The following is a 23,676-nucleotide window of genomic DNA, read 5'->3' on the forward strand; positions in this document are numbered from 1 at the left end:
CCCAGTGTGTACCATTACCATCATTATTATCTAAATTTATTATTCCACATTCTTTATCTTTTATCTTTTCTGGTAATCTATCTTTCATGAATACACCCCTAAAATTTGCTATATTAAATTTTCTAGCATATTTTTTTAAATCATAATTACTTAATGGTTTAATTGGAATTAATTCAAAATCAAATTTTTTTTAAGTAACATACCATTACCAGATTTTTTAAGTAACATACCATTACCAGATTTTATATTTTTTTCTTCTAATGCTTTATTATGACGTATTTTTTCTTCTAATAATTTATCGTTAGTTTTTTTATCATTATATGCTCTATATAATGTTGTTCCTGCAGTAACTGCAGCTCCTATTGCTGGAATAAGTGGTAATAGTGCTGGTAAAAATCCACCAATTTTTTCATTATTAAAACTTTGTAACTGGGACATAGATAATTTTAATATAAAAATTTTAAAAGTAGTTTTATTATTATCTAAATGTTTTTTTATAGAATTAATTTGTTTTCTAGTTAATGGTAAATATGTTTCATTCATTACACTTTCTTTAGTTCTTTGTAATTGAATTGGTTCTAATTTTATAGTAATATCTGTTTTATTTTTCATAGCATCATAAACTTGTTTTTGTTGATCTTCATTTAGAGATATTGGATATTTAATGTATCGTCCACATTTTGGAATAAAATAAATTTTATCTTTATTCTCATTTTTATTATATTCACTTTGTGAACCGTTAACATTTATCAATTCTTCAGTTGATGAATTGTGAGTTGTTAAACCCATACCCATTTTTCTTTTAAATTTCATAGCATTAGTAGTTAAATATGCATTTACTTTTTCTGATAAACTAGCATCTTTTGCTGAAACTCTTGACCATGCTTTATCTTCTAAAATTTTATCAGCTTCATGTCTTTTCTTTATATCGTTACTTTTAGAATATGCAATATCATGTTCTTTAGCTGCTTCATCTAATTTATTAATTGGATGTATATCTTTTTCAAGTTTTAATTCAAGATTAGTACCAGGTCCTAAATAATTATATCCTGGAGAATGTAATTCAAATGGAAGATTATTTATAAGATTATTTATAATACCACTACCATAATATCGCACCATTTATTATAATAGAAAATGTGATGTATTTATTTATTTATTTGGATAATTATTAATCATGAACTGAAGGTAAACTTGAAATATCATCATCAACTTTTTTATTAATATTAGACAATTCGTTTTTATTTTTCTTATTTATTTTAGTTACATTCTTTAAAAGTTCCTCTGTTAAACTATTTGATTTAGTCTGTCGAGAATTGTATTCATTTGTCGAGAATTGTCGAGAATTGTCTTCTTTTGTCGAGAATTGTCGAGAATTGTCTTCATTTTTAGTGTTTTTGCCAATAATTTCAATACCAAGTAATTTAAGTCCATTATTAAGAGAATCGCGTGAAATATGATTTTGTTCGCAAAATTTTACTTTAGTTAATTTTAAAGTACTAGCTTGTTCTAAATAATTAATAGCTAAATTTCTTTCTCTAATTTGTTTAAGTTCTTTAGCATTTTTTGGAATATGAATATTTTTTGAATTTCTAAAACTTTTTGTTTTCCCTTGTAGTGATACAAGTGGTGAAACAGTTCTAGTAGAAGGGCTTGGACGATTGTATAAATTAGTTATATTCTTATACATTTTATTAATTTTAATTTATTTATAAAAAAATTTTTTAAAATAATTATATTTTTCTTAGTGTTTCAATATAAAAAAATATTAAAAATTTTTATTATAATAAATGTCGAATATACATACAATTGAAGAATTTAAAACAAATACTGATGTGCCTATCTTGAAATTAAGAGGATCTAGTATAAAACTATTAAATAAAGAAGAAATAGAAAAAGAGGTTAAACAAACACAAGAATTTATTAGGCAACATAAATCTCAGTTTAATAATAGAAGTGGTTTTGTTCAATGTTTAAATGATGCACTTAAAAATAATGATCATGTATGGCATGAATATGCTGTTTGTATTATGAAAAGTGTTAAAAATATTAAAGATTATAATATTGAATTACATTCAGAATCAAATAAAATATTAGTAAATGAATTATTAAATGAGAAAGCTATATTAGAATTTAGTTTAATGAGTTATGAAGAAATTATTGGCAAATTAAATGATGATATGTATGAGTTACAAGTAAATTATGATATTCTTGAATCAGAACATAATAACCTTATAAATAGCATTGAAAATAAAAACGCTGCATTAGCTGAAAAATATAAGAACAATTTTATTAAAAGACAAAAAGCTATTGAAGAATCTAAAACAATGAAGATTGGACTAGTAAATAAAAAAATTACAACACAAAAACTCAATGATTTATTGAAAAGTGTAAGTAAAATGAAATAAAAAAAAAAAATATTGTTAATAAATGAATACTTGTGTTAATATTATTCCATATCAAAATGATTGTATATCACAGTTATACATAATTGATGCTAATAATAAATATAATGGAGGATGTAGATGTGTCATAATGGATCCGTCTTTATTAAAATTAATTTCTATTGTAATTTTTATTGTAATTGCAATTCTTATATTTTATGCAATATATTTAGATATACAAAAAAAGGTAATTGAAAATGAATGTAAAAAGATTAACAAAAAAAAAAATATTAAAAATATTTAGGATTTTTTCTATTGCATTAAATGAATAATTGTAAAAACAATTTTGATAAAAATAATCAATTATCAAAAATAGATTTTATTATTTCAAATGGAATAGATAAAATAATGCAAAATGAATACATTTCAATGGTACTAATTATTATTCTATTAATAATGTTTTTTTATAATTTGATAAGACAATTAAATGCAAGACTACAATTATTTTAAACATAGGTTTCGACCTAGTCAAAACATATTAGTAAATTTTTAATAATATTTTTTAGTTAAATAAATGAAAGAAGAAAAAGGTATTGAATCTTATGACTTTTATGAACATTTACCAGCTAATTCAACTTTATTAAACGAATATGGAAGACCAATAGAAATAAATATTAATAATCAAGACATTAAAACGTTACCATCAAAAAGTTTACTTAATATTAGAGGTCAAATTATTGCTAAAGATAAAGATGGTAAAATATTAGATAAACTTAATCCTGATAAAATAAATTTTGTGAATAATGGTATAATAAATCTGTTTAGTAAAATTACATATTTTATTAATTCAGTTGAAATTGATAAAATTGAAAATCCTGGAATAACAACAACAATTAAAGGCTTAGCATCATTTTCTAATGATTTACCATTAAATAATGCTGGTTGGCAAATTGTAAATAAAGGTAATGTTTTTAATAAGAAAGGTTATTTTTCTGTTAGCATTCCATTGTGTATATTAATTGGGTTTTTTGATGATTACAAAAATTTCATTTTTAGAATTAATCAAAAATTAGAATTAATAAGATCAAATGATGATACAAATTGTTTAATTATTGATAGTAGTTTAAGTGATCATACTTTTTCTATTGATATTAATCAAATTATATGGAGAATGCCTCATGTTAAATTTTCAGTTGAAGTTGATCATGAAATTAATAAAAAAATTTCAAATAATACAAACTTTCAAATGTATTTTAGAAATTGGAGATACTATTGTACTACTGCAATTCCAGCTGTAAAGACTTATACCTGGAATATAACATCATCTAGTGCTAAACCTAGATATTTTCTTATTGCATTTCAAACATTAAGAAATCAGAATAATTATAAAGACAATAGTAAATTTGACCATTGTAATTTAGAAAATGTTGTAGTTAAATTAAATACAAATAGATATCCAAACTATGATATGCAACTATCTATTAATCAAAATAAATTTGATACATTATATAATATGTTTCTAGATTTTAAAAATTCATATTATGGTTCTAGTATAAATAATTTACCAATAGTTAATTATGATACATTTTTAAAAGAATATCCAATAATATGCATTGATACATCTAAACAGAATGAGGTAATTAAAGAGGCTGCTATTGATATTAAAATTGAATTTAAATGGACAGAAGATTTTCCATCAAATACAGTCGTTCACTGTTTAATTATTAGTGATGATAGTTATTCATATAATCCACTAACAAATCAAGTGATGCATGTTTGACTTGTTTTTTTAAATTTTTATAAAATTAAAATTAACTAAAAATTAATTGAAATAAATATGTAATTAATTATATTAATAGATTAAAAAAATTTATCTAAAATTCTAAATTATGGATGGTCATTTAAAAGTTACTAAATTAGATAATAAAATTAAATTAACTATTCAAAATTTTGATACTCATAAACCAATAAAAAGATTAAATGAAATATTTCCGAATATTATTAGAGCAATTATTTGTGGACCAAGTAATTGCGGAAAAACAAATGTATTATTAAATATATTATCAAAGATTTATTATTCTGATATAATAATTTGTTCAAAAACTTGCTATCAAGAAAAATATAAATTTTTGGAAGATATGATAATTCAATTCAATAAATTGTGTGTTAAAAATGATTTGGAATCTAAAGATATAAAATGTTTATCAATTCAATCTCTACCAACACCTGAAAATATTAAACAATATTCTGTAATAATATTTGATGATATCTCTACAGAACAACAAGATAATATTTCCAATTATTTTGCTTATGGTAGACACAATAACATTTCTTGTTTTTATTTATGTCAAACATATTCAAAAATTCCTAAACAATTGATAAGAGATAATGCAAACTATATAATTTTATTTAAACAAGACAAGACTAATCTGAAACACATATTTAATGACCATTGTAATGATATTGATTATGATATTTTAAAAAATATGTGTATTCAATGTTGGAAAGAACAGTTTGGATTTTTAGTAATAGACAAAGAACAAGAAAAAAATGATGGTAGATATAAAAAAATGTTTGAATTTTTCTTTACAATATAAAAAAATGTTTGAATTTTTGTTTAAATAAGATTTTTATTTTTTATTATATCCAGTTATTTTGGAAATCTTTATATTTTTCATTTTTTTCATCAAAAACTATATCTAATATTTTTCTATATTTATATAATCCATCAATGGTTATATCTAAATTTTGCAATTTTTGGTATTGTGTTACCAAAAAGCCTATATAACGTAATTTACAAGCATAGCTTTCGCTTATCTTAAATTTTTTATATATATCTTTCATAGTTGTATATTTACATTTTACACCAATTTTTTTATAACCTTTTTCTAATTGCAATTTTCTTGCATATTCTTCTAAAATTAATCCTATTGTACAATTTATATAAAAAGTATTTTTCTTATTTTGTAATAATAATTTATTAATTTTATATAATTTTGTAATATTATCATCAATACTATCTTTTTGTAAATTTTGTATAAATTCATTATCAATTTTAAAATCTAAACCAACTGGTTTAGATTGGTTTACACGTTTTGATTCCAATAATTCTTTTAAATCGATGAAATCAAATTCTCTTTTATCTTTCTTATAATTTTTTTTATCTTTTTTATCCATAAACATATTATCCAAAAAATTTTTATATTTTTCATTTTTTAATTTTAGGCCATTGCCTTCAAATATATATTTTTCTTTTAGTTGATTAAAAGAAGAAATACGTTTTTCTATACAAAAACTGGTGAAGGTTTCAAGATCTTTAAAAAATTTTTCCCCTTCTTCATCAAATCCATCCTTGCTTTCATCGAAATCCATACTTTCTTCTGAAACAAATAAATAAATTAATAAAAACTTAAAAAATTACAAAAAAAAAAACTTACCAGCCATAGTTATAAAATCTTTTTGTTTTGTTTTTTTTTTGCGTCCACCCTCTTCTAACGCTAAATACATACTGCACTTGTAACCATGTTTGACAAAGTCAAACGGTTTCGACAGAGTCGAAACATGTGTTGATGTATAAAAGCTTATCAAATATTATGCTTATCTTGCAGTTTGTGACTCGTATTCAACAGTATTTCATTTTTTTTGGTTTGTGCTTATGCTTATTCTATTTATAGATTGTGAGCAATGTTGATAAGATCAGCATTGCTTGCTTTGCATACTACTCAGCTGTAATTGCATTACTTTAGAATATGATGTTTAGATGAGTTGGTTAAGCAGTTGGAATTATAACAATAATTTTGTTGCAAGTTCAAATCTGACTCAAAGACTCTTGTTTTGAGGAGTTCGTCGTTTTTTTTGAAAGGTACTTTAAAAAATAAATGTATCCTTTTTTGTTTTTTTTTTTTTGAATAGATTACTTTAAATATTTTGTAATCAATATTTTAACATTTTTTCACTTAATAGACATCGACCCAACACAAAATTTTAACTGTACCAACCTAAATATTGATTACTAGTACATCAAAAATAGATATCTTTAATATCTTAAAAATATTAACTACGAGTAACTATAATTTAGGGTTGGACTCATCGACCCACATCAAAATTTAAACGTTTATTTTTTGAGATAATATAAGCTAAAAAAATGAGTTAAATGTTAAAAAATGTTAAAATTTTGAGTAACTGTAAGTTAAAAAAATGAGTTAAATGGTAAAAATGTTAAATTTTTGAGTTAAAATGATAAAAATGTTAAAATTTTAACATTTTTGATATTGTCTTGTAGTCCGGAATATACATACTACTCACGCTCATGCGTCAAAGCTTTCAGCCTCCATCTGTTGCTGTTGAAATAGTTTCGCGGACGAAGATCTTCAAGTGTCTTATGAGATCCGGGTTGCTTTAGCCCAATTACTTTTTGTGGATATTGTAACCGGTTAATCTGCTACTTATCCATAATGGACCACGGCATACTAAACATATGTTCGTCAAGTGAAGGTATGCCGCATGACACTAAATACCTCTTCATATATCGGCTTAAACTTATTTATCTAATGAATCCTGCTTTCTGAACATCCTACTGAAACTGCTTGTTTCCTGGGGCACCCGTTGGTTTCAGTGCTCTACAGCTTCTTAAAAAAACGGTAGTGTTCTCAGACGGCCGCATCATGTCACTTGGGGTGAGTGTACAAGAGGGTTGGCATTTAGCGGTGCGGAGAGATGTTAATTAGAAGATCTTTTTTTTAAAGAGATAAGTTAAGTTTTATGCTTCTCTTCTTTAATTAAATAAAAAATTAATAAGCTAAATAAACTGCGTGGTAGAATGGATAATCTAGGCATTGCACAACAAGTACATGTGAAGGATCGATCGGAAGATGAAAAATGTTGCTCGGAAGAAAGAGAGATGTTTAAGAATCGTAATACAAAGAATGATTTCCCGATTTAAGGGCATCGCGTTATTGAGAAAGTCAGGAAGTACTTTCGTTTTTTATAAAAACTACACACAGAATTTCGATAACGCTCACCGGCCATTAGAAAAAATGTTGAGCAACTAACTGTGCATCGCCAACATGCCGCTTTTTTCCGTTCTGTTTATAATCGGCGCTCTCCAAAGAATCTATATCGCGGTCTTGCACATACAACATTTTAGTGACGCCATCCACCACTACTATATATGTCGAAGTCATGTCACGGCACCGCTTTCTTAAAAGACTACAGCGTAAGCTGGCTTTTGTAAGCTGCTACTGTAATAACTAACTCAATACCTTTTTCAAATCTCCTCTGCAGTAACTCTCTGTGTGTTAATAAGGTGGATTCATATAAGCATCTACTTCTCAAATGACGTGCTTTCGAAGTGCTAAGGTTTGGACATTCCCACTTTCTATATTTAACTATACCTGAGAAGCTGTCGGGCTGAGATATTAGTCGCCATCCGCTTATCCTAAAATCGATTCGAATGTCTCTTATGTTCCTTATTAAAGTTGTCTATCTAAGCGAGCCCCCCTAAACTCTTTTGTTGATATCCAATTTAACCGTTTTACCACACCTTATTTGAGACAGATGCGATTTTTTTATAAAGAGTTCTATATTTCATAATATTTTCGCAAATGAAAAAGAGAGCTTCCAGATATTTTATTTATTTTGTTATATTTATTTCATTTCTCAACATAAAATATTGTAAAAAAACCCCTCCACTCATTTCATTGTAGTGCAGAAAGAAAATCAACAGAGAATTCACGCCGTGTCAACATATCTAATTTATTTGTTTGTCAATATTTTTGCAGCATTTAGTAGAACATACACACATACATATTTACGTAGATGTATAAATTATTGAAAAAAATAATTTATGTTTTCTAACTGCATGCGAAAAAAAAATAAATAAAAAATATTTTATGCGTGCGCATAATTTCAGATTTTATGTTTTTGACAATAAACAACTGCAAAAGCCAACTATAAATAACCTCGGCAGACAAGCAGTACATGCACATACTTACACATATAAAAATATCCCGCTGCTAGGAGTACTCTCCCATCCATATGTACGTAAAACTGTAACTCATTTCACAGACTAAAAGCAAAAACGTGTCTGAATATGAAATACGTGCATGCCTATGCAAAAATAAATCGTAAACAGAAATGAGTTCGTATGTAGAGTATTTGAAAAAACCGCATGTTTTTGACAACTGCTGACAGCTGTCAAATTAATAGTGCATCCATCAACGGTTGTCGAATTGCGGTACATGAAACAAATACATAATCTAGTATGTGATCGGGGGTGTCAGTAAACCAATGAGCTGGAATTTGTGAATATCCAAATGATGAGCGGGATGAGAGCCTTTTGCATGAATTGAAGGGATTCGAGTTGACTGGAAAAGGGCTATTAATGTTGATTGAATGTTTTCTTATTGCTTCACTTTACCTACAATGAAGGTGTAATGGATATTTGAAGTAGGTGTGTGGGTGGTCTAAATGCAGGTATCTTTCTGAATGTTCTCTTGACTCTTTCAGAATTTTGCGGTTCAAATCTATACCATCTGTCACTATTATACTATACATATACGCGGAATGAACTGAGACGCTTAACGCTTGAACGGTGTGAATTCGTTTTGTTATATTAAAAAACAAAGATTAGTATTGAGGCCACCCTGTAGGTGGAGTGAGTGCGCAAAGTAGAGATGAATTGCCACGGTGTGCAAAAAGTAAGGTGAATTTAGTTGTAAAATGAAAAATCTTTATTTATTCTTGTAAATCAATTTCATCCCCTTCAAAATAATCCTCTCTCGATGAAATACACTTATGCCAACGATTTTTCCAATCCCCGAAACATGCCCAATAGTCCATTTCCGGTATAGCCATCAGCACCTTCTTCGATTCAGCTTTTATCTCCTCAATCGACTCGAAACGCGTTCCCCGGAGTGGTCTCTTGAGTTTTGGGAATAGCCAGAAGTCACACGGAGCCAAATCAGGCGAATACGGTGGTTGCAGAACGATATGCGTGGAATTTTTGGCGAAATGGTCACGAAGAACGAGTGCAGTGTGACACGGTGCATTATCGCGATGCAAAAACCAAGTCTGGTCCTTTTAGACGAATTGCTTCACATAAACGACGCATAACGCTCAACTAATATTCCTTATTAACAGTTTGGCCAGGCGGAAGGAATTCATAGTGCACCACACCAGGAAAATCGAAAAAAACTGTCTTCATGACCTTTATTTTTGAACGACTTTGACGTGCTCTTTTCGGTCTGGCCTCGCCTTTAGCACGATATTCGCTTGATTGGTCGGTTGTTTCAGGGTCGTAAGCATAAATTCAAGTCTCATCTCCCGTTATGATGCATTTGAGCTTATCCTGATAGTCTGAAAGCATTGTTTCACACACATCAACCCGACGACTTTTTTCCAAGAAATTGAGAGCTTTCGGTACCAAACGAGATTTGACTTTTCGTAGGCCCAAATGGTCTTTCAAAATGGTTTTCACAGATCCTTCTGATATTCCGATCATATCAGTAAGGTCTTTAACAGTCAACCGACGATTTTTAAGCACTAACTCCTTCACTTTATTGACGTGTTGGTCATCTGTTGACGTCGATGGTCGTCCGGAGTCTTTGCATAACATATAAACATTTTTCTGCGACATGGTCGAATCACCAAATGCCTTCTGCAACATGCTAAACGTTTCGGCAGCCGAAATTTCAGTCCGCAAACAAAATTTGATGGCACTTCTCTGCTCAATCAAATCAGACATTGTAAAAATCGAAAAATGCAGTCTTGGTCGTTTGGTAAACACAAGCGTAAATATATTACTGATAATGACATTTGCATGAAAGTTGGTCCAGATGTTATTAACAGTGCTGCCAACTCATGAAAAAAATCACTAGAACGAAAGTTTAATCCCGCGAAGTTTGACAAATAAATTCACCTTATTTTTTGCCCACAGTATACATAAATAGGCGAGTCTCGTATGACACATTTGTATGTGTGTAAATGTATGGATATGAGTTTATAAAGACCCTGGAGGGAAAATCTAAACTAGTGAAATATATTTCTGGTTCCAGACTTGAACGACTTTATTAATTGTGAACCGTTTCGCTGGTCATATTGGTAGTAGTGACATCTGTTTCTGCAGAGTTTAAGAGTTTCAAAGTAGAAAAAGAAGACTAAATAGTCACGCACAAGGCGACCGTAATACTTTCTGAGTAAGCTATTAGTTCCGAATCGGGCTGAAAAATTATTATAACTTTTTTTATATATGTATAATAGAAAGTCGGTAACTGGGTCTTAATTAAGATTTTAATTAAACATTAATTCATATTTTCAAAATTTGAGTACACTAATTTAAAAAGATTATATAAAGGGTATCTCAAAAGACACTCCTAAAACATGTAAAAATTTAGATTTTTTCAAGTATCAAATTTTTATTAAAAATACGGCTCTTACCAATTATATGTGAAAAATTGCATTAACTAAATGTCCCCAAGTAAAATCCGACAAACAGTCGATTCATGAAGGTCTAATTGTTGAGAATGTTGAAGGTTGTTCAGCAACACTTTGCGCTACAGCAGCAAAATTCTCAACAGAAAGTCTAGTTTTAGGTCTGCCAGACATTTTTCTATCCACGATAGAGCCAGTTTCTTGAAATTTTTTCACCAACCTTTGAATTGTCGACTCATTCAGACGATTATTTTTACCAAAAAAATTACGAATTTTGCGATATTTTGCTCTTAAAGGTCGACCTTTTTCATAATAAATTTTAATAATTTTAATGCGTTGTCGTAGTGATCAATATCTCATAAAGTATCGATCAATCAATTTAAAGTTTATGCTCGTTGTCAAGGTGAAATTTCACACTAAAAAAATTCCATTGCCGTTTTCTGTTTGTTCCATTAAATGTCGAGTTACAGAGTGCTAACAATGGAAACCAACAAAGAGAAAACTCGATCCATTTTACAGTTTTGCTTTAAGATTCTTTTTTTTTTTTTTGTTTTTAATTAAGAACTGCAAATTTATTTGGTCTACCTCAAGCTTCCAAACCTAAGACTTCCTTAACCTGTTAAGCGATTAGCTTTTCTTAGACAGCTCGATTTACTGTGCTGAATTGATTTCAAGCGAAGACGCGTATTTACGACATACGATGGACTGTCGATGCAAAACCGGTTTTCAGCCAAATATTGGATTCACCGTACGCGTTGGCTGAACGATTATCAGGAAATTCAGTGTTCATGCTTACTTTATAATGTCAAAATAACAGGGAAATTTTCGTTTTTTGCTTAACTTTAAATTTCACAGCAAATGTAATTTCCTTTTTCGGCATGACGCACATATACGGCATTAACTAAAAAATTAACTTTTGAAATTGACGCATATATACGACATAATCACTTAACTGGTTAATGATATGCCAATGCTCTACTCTATCGACTGTTGAGGGCGAGCAGCAGCAGCAGAGCGAGCAGAATATAGGTTCATTTCTCATAAAAATAATTCTTCGAATTCCGCACTGCTCCGGAACTATCGTAACAGGGTTGGAGAGCTTATTAAACTCATTTTCAATACTAGTACCGAACTATAGAAGAAAGGAAGCGGTAGCGTTCAAAAAACACTTTCTAAGAAATCTCCACTACCTCACTAACGTGAACTAGTCCTGGTGCTGAAATCACTAGAAGCGCACCAGTTCGTTACTAAGGGATTTCGCTGCAGGCGTTTGTAAAGAGCGAGTCGACACAACACATGTGTTATTGACATATAAATTATGCAAAGTGTCGTAAATTGGAACAACTCTAACAACCACAGCACTGGCGACAACTATGAGTGCATATGATCACAAAAGTCGTAAAAAGTTTTAGTTGCGCAACGCGTTGTCTAAAAGCTGTGTGTGTGTGTGTGTGTGTGTGCGGGGTGGCGAAATGCCGACAAAAAGGACCGTAATTGAGTAGAGGCAAAGTGGCGCGACTGTTGCCGCATTAAAGTTTCGTTTTAGTAGCGCATAAATTCCCCACTGGCCAGCTGCCACAATGGTCACGACTATTAGTGGCGTTCATGATGGCGCTGTTGATGATATGGAGGAAGATGAGCAGAGCGCTTCGTCGTACTCTTTCTCGCACTCTCTCTATATATCATTCTTTCTCTCTCTCTCTATCGCTTTCCATCTCCCTTTTGCCCCGCTCTACACTCGCACACCTTTCTTTAGCACCATCTTGTCCGATTTGCGTGGTCATCGATGGACCACTGCTGTCTGGCTCACGAACTCACTTAGCTGAAAAAGTCTGAGTGTATGTATGTCCTACGTTTCTCTGCAATGTTTGCGGTTGTTCGCTACTACAACTTGCCAAAGTACTAGTGGCCATTGTCGTTGCGGTTAGTGCACTGCTGTTGCTTCAATAATTTATGTTACGTGTCGCATGTGTGCATGCAACATGTTTACAAAACGGCTGGCTGCCACACATAACGTTTGCTGATTTGTGTTCCCTTTTTTCTGCGACAAACACTGTTGCTAGTGAAAAGAAAAAATTCGCGCGTTCTCATAGAAATACCTACACAAATCCCCCGCACTTTCACCCATTTCGCCCATTTGTGAAAATCGTTAAGTTGTGTTGCATTGCATTGCGGTTAGTGCCGCCACATGTCGCACTTACAACACCCGAGGGATGTGTTGTTGACACGCGTACGCTAGCAGACATAAAAATCGCTGTTTCGCCATTTGGCCGAGGGAATTTCCTGGTGCCAGCTGCAAGCAGACCGGAACCAGACGCAACTATCTCGCCGCAGTGCTGTGCGAAGTGTACGCGACCGGCAACTAGACAATCAACAAATTGTGTTGAAGTTTCAGGGGCAACAACAACAACACTATGAGCTACAACAAACAGGATGTGGTAGCTGCCAACTATTTGTCACAAGTTCAAGTGTAACGCGTTCGGCAAGGAGTAAGGCAGCCGCAGAGATAGAGATGATGTGCCAGACAGCGTTGCAGTGGCCTTCAAAATGAAAGTAGCAACACGTTGTTTGTTTCATTTGATTTTTTATTCTTTTTAATTCCTTTTATTGCATTTTACCTTTCGTTGTTTACCTTTACGCCTGCTTGTTTTCTTACTGAAGTACTGAAATTAAAAAAATATATTTTCTTTCACAATAACGCTTTTGCCGCCTTACCTTTGGCGCTCGAGAAAAAATTGCTTGTCTGTTTAAATTTTCTTTTCATTTGCCAAAGCGCGCTTGCAACAGTCTGTTGCACTTGCAATGCGACACAAAAACTTTGCCCTACACAACGCCGAGGTTTCACTCTCTCAACGCCGTGCGGCATGGCCACGAAAACTGGCTCGCCGAATTGTATATTGGACAGACGCGGTATTTATTTATTTACGCAGTACGGCTGCCAAATTGCAAAAGCTGCCCTCAGATTAGTGGATATAGAAGCATCCTCCCCTTTCTTCAACTTCAAAGTGAACTTATACCGAAAGTAGTTTTTGGCTTTACAAATTTTGATGCTGATATGCAATATTGGCTGAGGTGGGGTACTATACAGATTGGGATGAGTTGTTGCAAGGAGGTTAAACTGTCTTGCAGTGCTACAGAACAGTCTTAAGTAGAGATAGGTATAGAAAATTAAAAGTTCGAAATTTAGCAAAATCTTTACCGCGTCGCACAGTGCAACGTCGCCATAAAAGTCATAGCCAAAAATTGTAAACCTGCTCCAATTTCTCTGAAGCAGAGTACATGCCTTTCTTTCACTTAGAGAAGAAATAATATAATATGCAATATGGTAAATATTTACGTACTGTCACGCCCAGCCTTCTTAGGGGAGGTTTTGCCAACCTTGATCTAATTTTGATGATACTCTGTTTACACATTAATTTTACATAGAGAAATATAAATCTGATAGATAGTATAGATTGGCCCACTGCCATATGCCTCACCCAGTGAATATTAATGAGGCCTGCTTCATGCCAAACTGTGAAAATGAAGGGGGTGCCACTACAAAACAGCTCATTAAAAATAAATGGGCAAAGATGTGCCAAACTATGTTGTTGACTGGCAAAATACTCACTGTTCCTTATTAAATTCTATACCTACCACATTTTTCGAACAATTGCGCACAATTTTGTATTTCCCTATCGAAACTTTATGTCTTCTGACGTACCAAATCAACTCAGAGCTCCAACGGAGATCAGCCGTAGAGACCCCCCTTTTAAAGTTTCGGCGCGCAGCAAAAGCAGCTTGCGCTCCAAATATGATCCTTGAGCTAAAAAGGAACAAACCGAAACCTCTATGGTAGTCCACTGATATAACAAATCTGAGGAGGGTATATGGAACTATTTATAATGAAAGGAAGAGGTCCAACGCAGATTTAAGTATGCCATAAAGGCGGTTAGAGAGGCTGTTGTCAAATGTAGTACTTCAGAGGCCAGCAGACTCTGTAAAGTATTAACGATGAGCCCTAGAGTCTTCTTTAAAAGAAAATGTGCAAAAAAATGAGGGTGAAAAGGCATGTTGTTGTTGTACCAGTAATACTAAACTATGTCAGTGTAATGTAAATCACCGGTATTCTTCATCCAACTCATCTAACGGTAGGCCCAGGAAACTTGCTGTTTCGACATGTTGGGTCCAGTGGGAAAGGGGTGTTAGATGAGTGGTTTTGATGGAACAAATGAAAAGATGGTCAGTGTCGTCGAGGTGCCTTCATATGCTCGACATATGTTTGGTATGTCGGGGTCAATTTTGGATCAGTAGGAGTTTAAACTGCTACAACATCTAGAACGTAGTTGTGCCAAGGTTACGCGGGTCTCTCGGGAAAGCTGGAGCTCCTCCTCGGCTGTGGGTGGTAGTTGGACTCCGATAACGGTATTCGGGGATCGAGAGCTGAAGAAAGTAGTAAGGATCTTTCGGCCGGCCAAATGCCTTAAATGTCGATAACAACATTTCTTTGTCTTTTTCCCAAGTACTGCCGGCTAGCGATTTGAGAACCTTGTTGCGAAGGTTACTCCCAAAATTTTGGGGTTGTTTACAGTCGGAATTGTTCTGTCATCGACTTTGGCCTTGAGTTGCAGATTGATCTCCTTTGTCCAGGTGGTAAAAAGGGTAGTGGACTTTGTGGGCGAAAGTTCGAAATCCCTCGCAGTGAAAACGAGAGAAAGATTGGTGAGGTAGTCGTTCACTTTGGTGCACAGGTCTCGTTCAATCGTCAGCGTAGAAGATCAGGTAGACTCTCTCAGGTGGCTGAGGGGAGTTTCGATATACACCACTCTGCGGAACACTTTTCTTTATCTTCCTCTGCTTAGAGATTTGTGAAAAGTCATCGTGTAAATTGGCTCCAAATGAGCTAAGGTTGCTGTCTCATAAAAGAGGATGGCCGTTAGACAGCTAATGATGAAGAAACACTGGAACTTCTGTTACAGATGGGTTGTCTTTGTAATAGAAACAGCATCACATTTCCAATAGACTACAATGGGAATCCATTTGCGATGATCTATGAATCGTGTGTCCCATAGTGGGCAGCCGCTATCGCCTTATCATACACACCTTTTCTTACTAAACTTATTCAACATTTTTCAACCAATTGCGCAAAATTTTATTATTTTTCTACTGAAACTTTTTTTATTTTATTATTATTATTTTTGTCTTTTCTTTTGGTAATTTTCTCCTATGCTTTTTCTTGTATGTAATAATATTTTTGAACGATCCAACTGCCCAACTGTGGAAGAACAAAAGTAATTTACGCTTTAGGAAAGACTTCAAGCTTTCGGTAAAAACTAACACGAAAGACCAAAAAAACGAGGAAAGTGCAATTGCAAATATTGAAATTTTTTTAGAAGATTTTATTGATTTTAAATCCCTCAATTTGATGATTATAAAATGAAAGAAATTATTACACAATTGCAAAAATATTTTGGAATCGTAAAATGTGAGATATTCAAAGGGAATCCCCATCATTACTTTTCACTTCAAAGCATCAACTTTTGTCTATTTCAACAGCCCTCCCCTCACTGTACGACGTCGCATAAAATGAAATCAAAAGTGAGCCGATGCCTCACACAACAATTGGTTGTTATTGTTGACATTGTTATAATTATTTTTCTTTTTATATTTAAATATTATTATTATTATTACAAATGGTTTTGTTTTTTCTCTTGTGTTTTTTTTTTAATTTTTTTACTTTTTTAATAATAGTGGGCAATGCTTCTTGCACTAACCGATCATTCTAGCCTACAGCATTTTAGCCTACCCGCGTAGTACTGCCACTGGAGCTAACTGGTATACCCACTAAAGCTTTAACTCCTACCTCCCGCGCGCTTAAGTCGCATCCGTCAACATGCAGAAAGTGCTACTTGAACCTCAGGGATACTCTAAATTTCTTCTAGTTGTCCTTAGATATATGAGGTTTGCACTTCGACCTCATAGTCTTTTGTGCCCCCTTCAGGTTTTTCCTTAGTAAGCAACCCTCAGATCTTATGCAGCTAAGTAGACTTTTGACTTATTTCGCAGCAGCTTCCCAGTTTTACAACTTGGAGAATTTTCCCAATATTATAAGTTATAGTTGTTGTTGTAGCTGTTTTTTTTTCCTTGTCGTTATTGTAACAGCGAACTAAACAACGTTCACCAACTTCGTCGATTTCAGCCAAGAGTACTTCCAAGAAACGAAGTGTTTTGGTAGGTTGTGGCTAGAAGCAGAAGGAGAAAGATGTTAGTTGTTTGCGTTTAACTCTGTAAGGACTCTGCAAACTCTAAAAGGACTAAGTTAAATGTAAGATACAATATTTCTTATGATTTGTTGATGTTTTCAATTCAAGTCTGTTGTCAAAATTGTTTGATTCAAGATGGCGTATCGATCTAATCTGTTATTTCTTCTCGAAAATAGACAACTTGAGCTTTTCAAATTTTTTGGTGATTATGAATCTATTCGCTTCAAAATCCTTTATAATTGGCAAATTATTCAAAAATTTCTCATACTTCCATTCCGTTATGCATTCATTATAAATAATTAAAAATTAAAAAAAATTGAAGTGCGTGGAGCATTCCACCGAAAAAATATAGCAATCCACTTCAGCCACCCGCTGGTTGTCTTGGCGATGATGCCCAAGTATCATTATCACTCCGCATCATAAAGATGTTGAATCTTCAAAAACAAACAATTCAATATAAACCCTTTGACTTGGAAAAAGGAAAAATTGGAGAAGGAAATTATAAATCAGCGCACAACCCAAAGCGGCAAAGCATTTAAGCCACTTCAACTTCGAAAAAGGGATAAAAATCAGCAAACGAGAATCAGTATAACGAGCAGCTATCATTATCATCCACTACTTGACGTGTTTCGCCCGGCCACCTGACTGTCCGCGCCATTTGCGTACGCTATGGAAATCCCTCTCAGCATTAGAAGTGCCCACTCACTTCCACACATTCACTTCATTGCTAACTGAAGTATTCGCGTTGCGTTGGCAACCTCCTCAACTCACCAAACAAACTCCAACTCTACTTAGTGGTTGCCACAGATTTTTTAGCTGCCTTCCGGTGTGCTCGTCCCGTTTTTACATATTTTTTTGTTTGTAACGGAAACTCACTAATTGAGTTATTTCTCCTATACGCGCTTCACTGCATTAGTTCGCACGTCTTTTTGTGTTATGAAAAAATATAAAAATCCAGAAATATGAATAAACTGTAAATGAAGTACTGGGATTTGTAATTTCTATTTTCAGGTTGCATACATTTAGGCGGAGTGAGTGTTTTTAAATCCACTGTAAATAACGCGATTTTAATTAAGCAAATATTTTGTAACCTCAGGCGTAAGGATTTTAATATTTTTAATAAACCAAACGCTGGTTTGAGGCGGGAAAGCTACATCCGGAGTTGGTTAAAATATGCGCCTTTGCTGGCGGAAGTAAATTTTTTAATTGCTGGATTCTGCTGACTTGGTTTTTGTTTAATTAATTTGTAAGCGAATGAGGTTATCTAAAGCTCTGAATCAATAAAAAAATGTTCAATACATTCTTTTTACATTAAAATTAGGTATTGAAGTCCACATTTCCAATGGAAAGGCTTTTTATAAGACTTATCTAACGACTAAAAGTGACATGGAACTGTAGAGTCTTGAGTTTTTAGGACAACACACAAAACAAATTAAAGTAGAAGCTCAATCAAGACCTTAACTGCAGATGTAAAGCTCACTTAAATACATCAGAGGTTGTCTACCCTAGTAGCTTAAGTCGACTCAAGATGAAAATAAAATTGTTCGCATAATTTTCTAATTCGTTATTTTTTATTTTTATTCCTTTTTTTACAGTTACAAGATAGCATAAAAATTTAATAAAGGTGGCTTATATGTACAAATGTTCTTTTCGACTCAAGCTGCTATGCCATGCAATCCAGTCCCTTGACAATCGCAACTGCCTTCTAGTGGAGCTTACAACCATAGTTCGGTTTGATTTGATTTTGAGGATAAAGGAGATAAATGATTAAGTACGCCTCTTTCTAAAGAAAAAAAAGACTTCGGCTTCAAGCTTTGTGAAGATATTTCCTTTCATTTGACGTATACATTTTGAAATCCGATAATTGTTTCAGACCAACATTGCCAAATGTACCCCAAAGACGGAGCTACCCTAATTTGTTGCACCTGTTTAGATCTTGTGACAATTCGGACACCAAAATTTGTGGTGCCTTCAGTGCATTCCGGAAAAAACCTGAGAAATGCACCATTGTGTACCAATCGTGTACCAAATTTTACCTGATCAGAGGGGTCTCTTAGAGTTCAGTCAATGGAGATTGGGAAACCAATTGTAGATAGGTTACAAAGAGGTTATTTGTTGAACGCTGAGACTCCAAATGCATTTTTCTTTAGCTCAATGCCACCCAAAAATGCCGAGGAGCTGTGAGCTGATTAAAGCAATCGGACACAAAAAAACTTGAGGTCGAAGTGCAAATCTACTTTTCATTCATTCATACTAAAGCAAGAGCTAATCATCTAAGATACCACTAACGCATGGTTGTAGGTCATAGGGACTATCAAGTCAAGTTCAGAATTGAGCGAAATATGGCTGACAAGTGCAGGGCCATTAATTTCATAGCTGGACGAAAAATGTAGAAAATAATTTATGAAACTCTTATAAAATCTATATGAAGTGGCAATTAAAATATCTATTGGGGTGAGCTCTTGAACTTTGTGGAGCTTCATACATAATTTTATATAAAATATTATCTTCCACTCCAAACGCATAGCACTGGCAACACAACGGACCCTAAAGGTCTAAGTGAGATTTGTTTACAGATCAGCCAGCCAGTAGAACCTAACCTATTACTATTTCATAGGTCTGTTGAGTATTATGGCCATGTGAGATATACTAGTCAAATAATAAGACTTTTTAACAACTCTTTAAAGATGGCCACCGGACTGTGCGACTTTGTGTATGAGTACCATTCAGTTGACCTAATTTCGATGGGCATGAAACAGCAAATTATAGAAACACTTTTTCTTTAAGTCGTCACGAAAGGCCATGACAAACTTCCAAGTGCATTTCTGCCATAAGAAAGACCTGGCGTTCGGGGCCGACAAACTTTAAAGTGCATACTGTAAGTCCATATATCTCTAACAATCGAACGCCCAATCGCTCAGAAGAATATTAGCTAGCAATTTTGCTAATTTCGAAGTGCCTGAAAGCGTTGGACTTGGAACTGAGATAAATATAAATTGAAGGCTCTCGACTTCAAAAGACAATTTTGTCAGGAATGCGTCGCGAACGCCAGTAAACAAATATTATTCCGGAAGCGAGTGTTAACTCTGGATGAGACATTGGTCATTTATAACAATTGTGAAACCAGGAACTCATATTCGAGGCCAAGCCAGTACATCGTCTCCGAAGGCGGATATACCGAGTACGTAGGGTTCTTCGTGTGTGTCTATACGAATATGAACTATATCGCAATCGATGCAAGATGCATCAAAACAGACTATCTGATTCCCAAAATAGATCTACGAAACCCAGACAGGAAGGATTGGCAGACGAGAATCAAATCAGATGATAGAGGTTACCATATTTATACTGACGACTCAAAGATGGGCAATAGCACTGGATCGGGAGTACATTCGAAACAATTATCCTTAAATTACTCCTTTAGACTCGATAAACGATGAAACTAACAGACTTACCTTCGGCCGTAAAATCTTACCATTCTTGTTAATAGTCAAACAGCGATCAATTCATTGCCCTCCGCGCGCATCAATTCAAGATGTGTTATAGAATGCAGTAGATCGATCACGCTTATCCAACGACACAGCTCTACACTTTGTTGGGTTCCGGCCCCACTCGAGTGTGGAGGGAAATGAAAGAGTGGATGAGTGTACAAGGCAAGGCTCTGAGCTTGACCTTCAGCAAGTGGTAGAGGGCACAAGCATTCCTCTAAACGATCTATACACTGCGATTGTCTTGAGCGTAATCGCGAAAACAGCAGGGTTTCACAAGAATGGGTATACCTCAGAGTGATTTCTGCAGGAGTTGTGGACATGAAGAAGAAATTGAGTCGGTACAACACCTCAACTGTGAATGTCCTGCACTTCAAATAACCTTTGCCAAATCAAATGCAGTTATCACAACGAGCCTTAGGGCCACCGTGTGTCGTGTCTTATATAAGCAACCTGGCTAGCCTAACCTGTATCGTAGGGAGTTATTCTGAAAAGTTACTCATTAAAAAAAGCATTGAGAGAAAAACTACCAGAAAAGGTTATGACTGCCTTATTTTCGATCATCGCTGTGGATAGGAAATCTTATAGCACCTGGGTAGGCACTACACCTGGTTTTCTTTCACTTGTGGCCATAGTTTTTGTTCAGGACACAAATTGCCTTAAAGTCGAAGTAGGAGACCACCTCTTTGAATACTTTTTTTTTTTTTTAATTCCTTTTTCAAGTTGGGAGCCAACATATTTCTATTCACAAATCTTTGATGAACTAAGCCTGAAAGTCAATTGTGATAACTTTTTTTTTAAACCCACTCTTTTAGGCAATGCCTCAGCATGTTGGGTACTCACAAGAGGCATACCCCCACAACGGCAATGGCAACTTGCCTGTCAACGGTAACCTGCCACACATGCATGGAAGTTTTACTGACAATAAAATGAAGAAATCCTCTTATATACTCGAATATTTATTTCCATTTCTCTATTTTGGAAAACTCTCCAACCTACTTACAGCTTTTAGCACTGAATAGCAAACTCAAACTCTCTGGGTCATTACGATCAGCTTATGTACACATGTATGTATGTGTGTATGCGTGTACCTAGATATCCTTATTGTACACAGATTCACGATAAATCCTTATGCAGAATCCGCTGCACAAACTAACTAATATTTATTTATTATTATTTGCTTCATTTGTGTGCATTATTCTATGTAAACTTTTCGCTTAAAAGAAATCATAAATCATCTGCCCCATGCCAACAAACCTAAGCTCGAAGGAAGGAAAACTTGAAAGCGCGAGTGGTAAATGTGAATTCTGAAGAAACAAGAAAGAAAAAAATCAGCTCCATAGTGAAAGACACTCGAGCATTTATGGAATAGGTAAATAAGCATAGTGAAAAACTGCAAATGAAATGTAAATTCAATGGCAAGGAACGCATGAGAGCGAGCACAGTAATAGCGATATAGCAGATTTGCCGCGTTTTTTCTACACATCCTGTTTTTTACTTTTGTATTTATATGCAGCCATGGTTTTTTCCCAAGGATAATATTCGCTTGAGTGAAATGTTAAGTAAAGCACAAAAATTATGAAGATTACATTTGTGCGCATTTAAATGTTGGATTTGCGAATGCGTAGATGGCAGGCAAAAAAAAAATGTAAGGATATGCGCAAAAATCACAGTAGCAACAAGAAGGAGCTTAAAGTGTGTAGTGAAGAAATTGCTGAAAAAAAACAGAAATAATTGCGTTAGAGTTGGAGATCTTTCAGCCCAAAAAAATGGCACCCCTAATAGGGCGTTTAACAGTTTGTGAGCAGCTCAGCAGGAGGTCTCGTAAAATGTTATATCATATTTTTGTGCACTTATACACATTTGAAATGCTTCACATATCCATTTACTGCGGTTAAAGTGGCTGTGTATGCGTCAGTTCCTTGGCTTGCAATTGCAAGGGTTTTAAGTATAAAAGGCCGGTCTACACTCTCCATAACCACAATTCACAGTAAAGTGTAGTGACGGCACCTCGACAGTAAGTCGTAGAGGAATGACATGCAGCTGTCAACAACAGCATGCGCCCTCAGCTCCGAGCTTACCAGCTCTAGATATGTTTGTCATTGCAATTGTGGCGTTTAAGCAAGCATTCACACACACCCACTCGCACAATAGCCCTGCAATGAAACTCTACAGTCCTTAACTACCTTTTTACCGGTTTGTTTGGCTGCAGAGTAGTTTAATTTCTAATACAGTAAAATTTGAGCAGAAAATCACCAGTTTAGGACTAGTTGAAAAATAATCAAAAATTGATGAATGAAAATATTTTATTGTGAAGTAAAATATTACCCAAAAATGTTTCTAAAACAAAGGTTACTATTAGAGTATCAGTTTTGAACTGGTTGAAAAAAGTAAAAATTAGTAAATGAATTAAAAAAAAAATATTTTATTTTAAACTAAAATATAACACAAAATTTTTTCTTTAAAGAAGACTAGTCCAATTTGTTCCGAAACTCGTTAGTAAATAAAAATTGAAAAATAAACGTTTCAAAAGTTATTTAACTATAAATTAAAATATATTTTACACAAAATTAAAAAAACAAATTACAACTACATAACTATAATTAATATATTACACAACATTTTTTCTTACAAAAACATAAACTCTAATTTATACTGAAAATCACCAGTTTTGGACGAGTTGAATATAGACATAAAAATGAATAAGCTTTAAAAAATTACACAAAAATTTTTCTCAAAGAAGGCTAATCCAATTTTAATAGGTTAATACCGAACTTCACCACTTTAGGACTAGTTGAAAAAAATTAAAAATTCATAAATGAATTTAACAAAATATTTTAGTAGGCATTAAAATATTACACAAAATATTTCCTTAAAAAAGTCTGGTCTAATTTGTGCCAAAAATCCCCAGTTTTGGACTAGTTAAAAAAAAGTTAAAAATTAACAAAACATTAAATTAATTTAAAAAAACTTTAAAGAAATATTTTATTATGCATTAAAAAATTAAAAAGAAATAATTTTCTTAAAAAAATATAAATACAAACAAAATAGAAAAAACTGTGTTTTTCACACAGCTCTAATTGTTCATTTTGCAACTGGTACAACTCTAGGCACTCTCGAACTAGTATAACT

The 23,676-nt window shown here is 33.2% G+C and overlaps 2 protein-coding genes across 2 annotated transcripts in view; one reads left to right on the plus strand and one right to left on the minus strand.

Annotated features, from left to right (window-relative positions):
- LOC128858746 (protein sprint) overlaps positions 1–23,676 on the plus strand; it is a 217,658-nt gene that overhangs the window by 78,016 nt on the left and 115,966 nt on the right. The gene's annotated exons all lie outside the window — the stretch shown is intronic.
- Positions 4,981–6,340, minus strand: LOC128858747 (uncharacterized). Its single transcript, XM_054095238.1, has 2 exons — positions 5,822–6,340; positions 4,981–5,764 (listed from the first exon to the last, which is right to left on the minus strand). The coding sequence occupies exons 1-2, from the start codon at positions 5,889–5,891 to the stop codon at positions 5,025–5,027; spliced, it is 810 nt and encodes a 269-aa protein (XP_053951213.1). The 5' UTR covers positions 5,892–6,340; the 3' UTR covers positions 4,981–5,024.

This window comes from Anastrepha ludens, chromosome 3, assembly GCF_028408465.1.
Source record: "Anastrepha ludens isolate Willacy chromosome 3, idAnaLude1.1, whole genome shotgun sequence".
Lineage (NCBI taxonomy): Eukaryota > Metazoa > Arthropoda > Insecta > Diptera > Tephritidae > Anastrepha > Anastrepha ludens.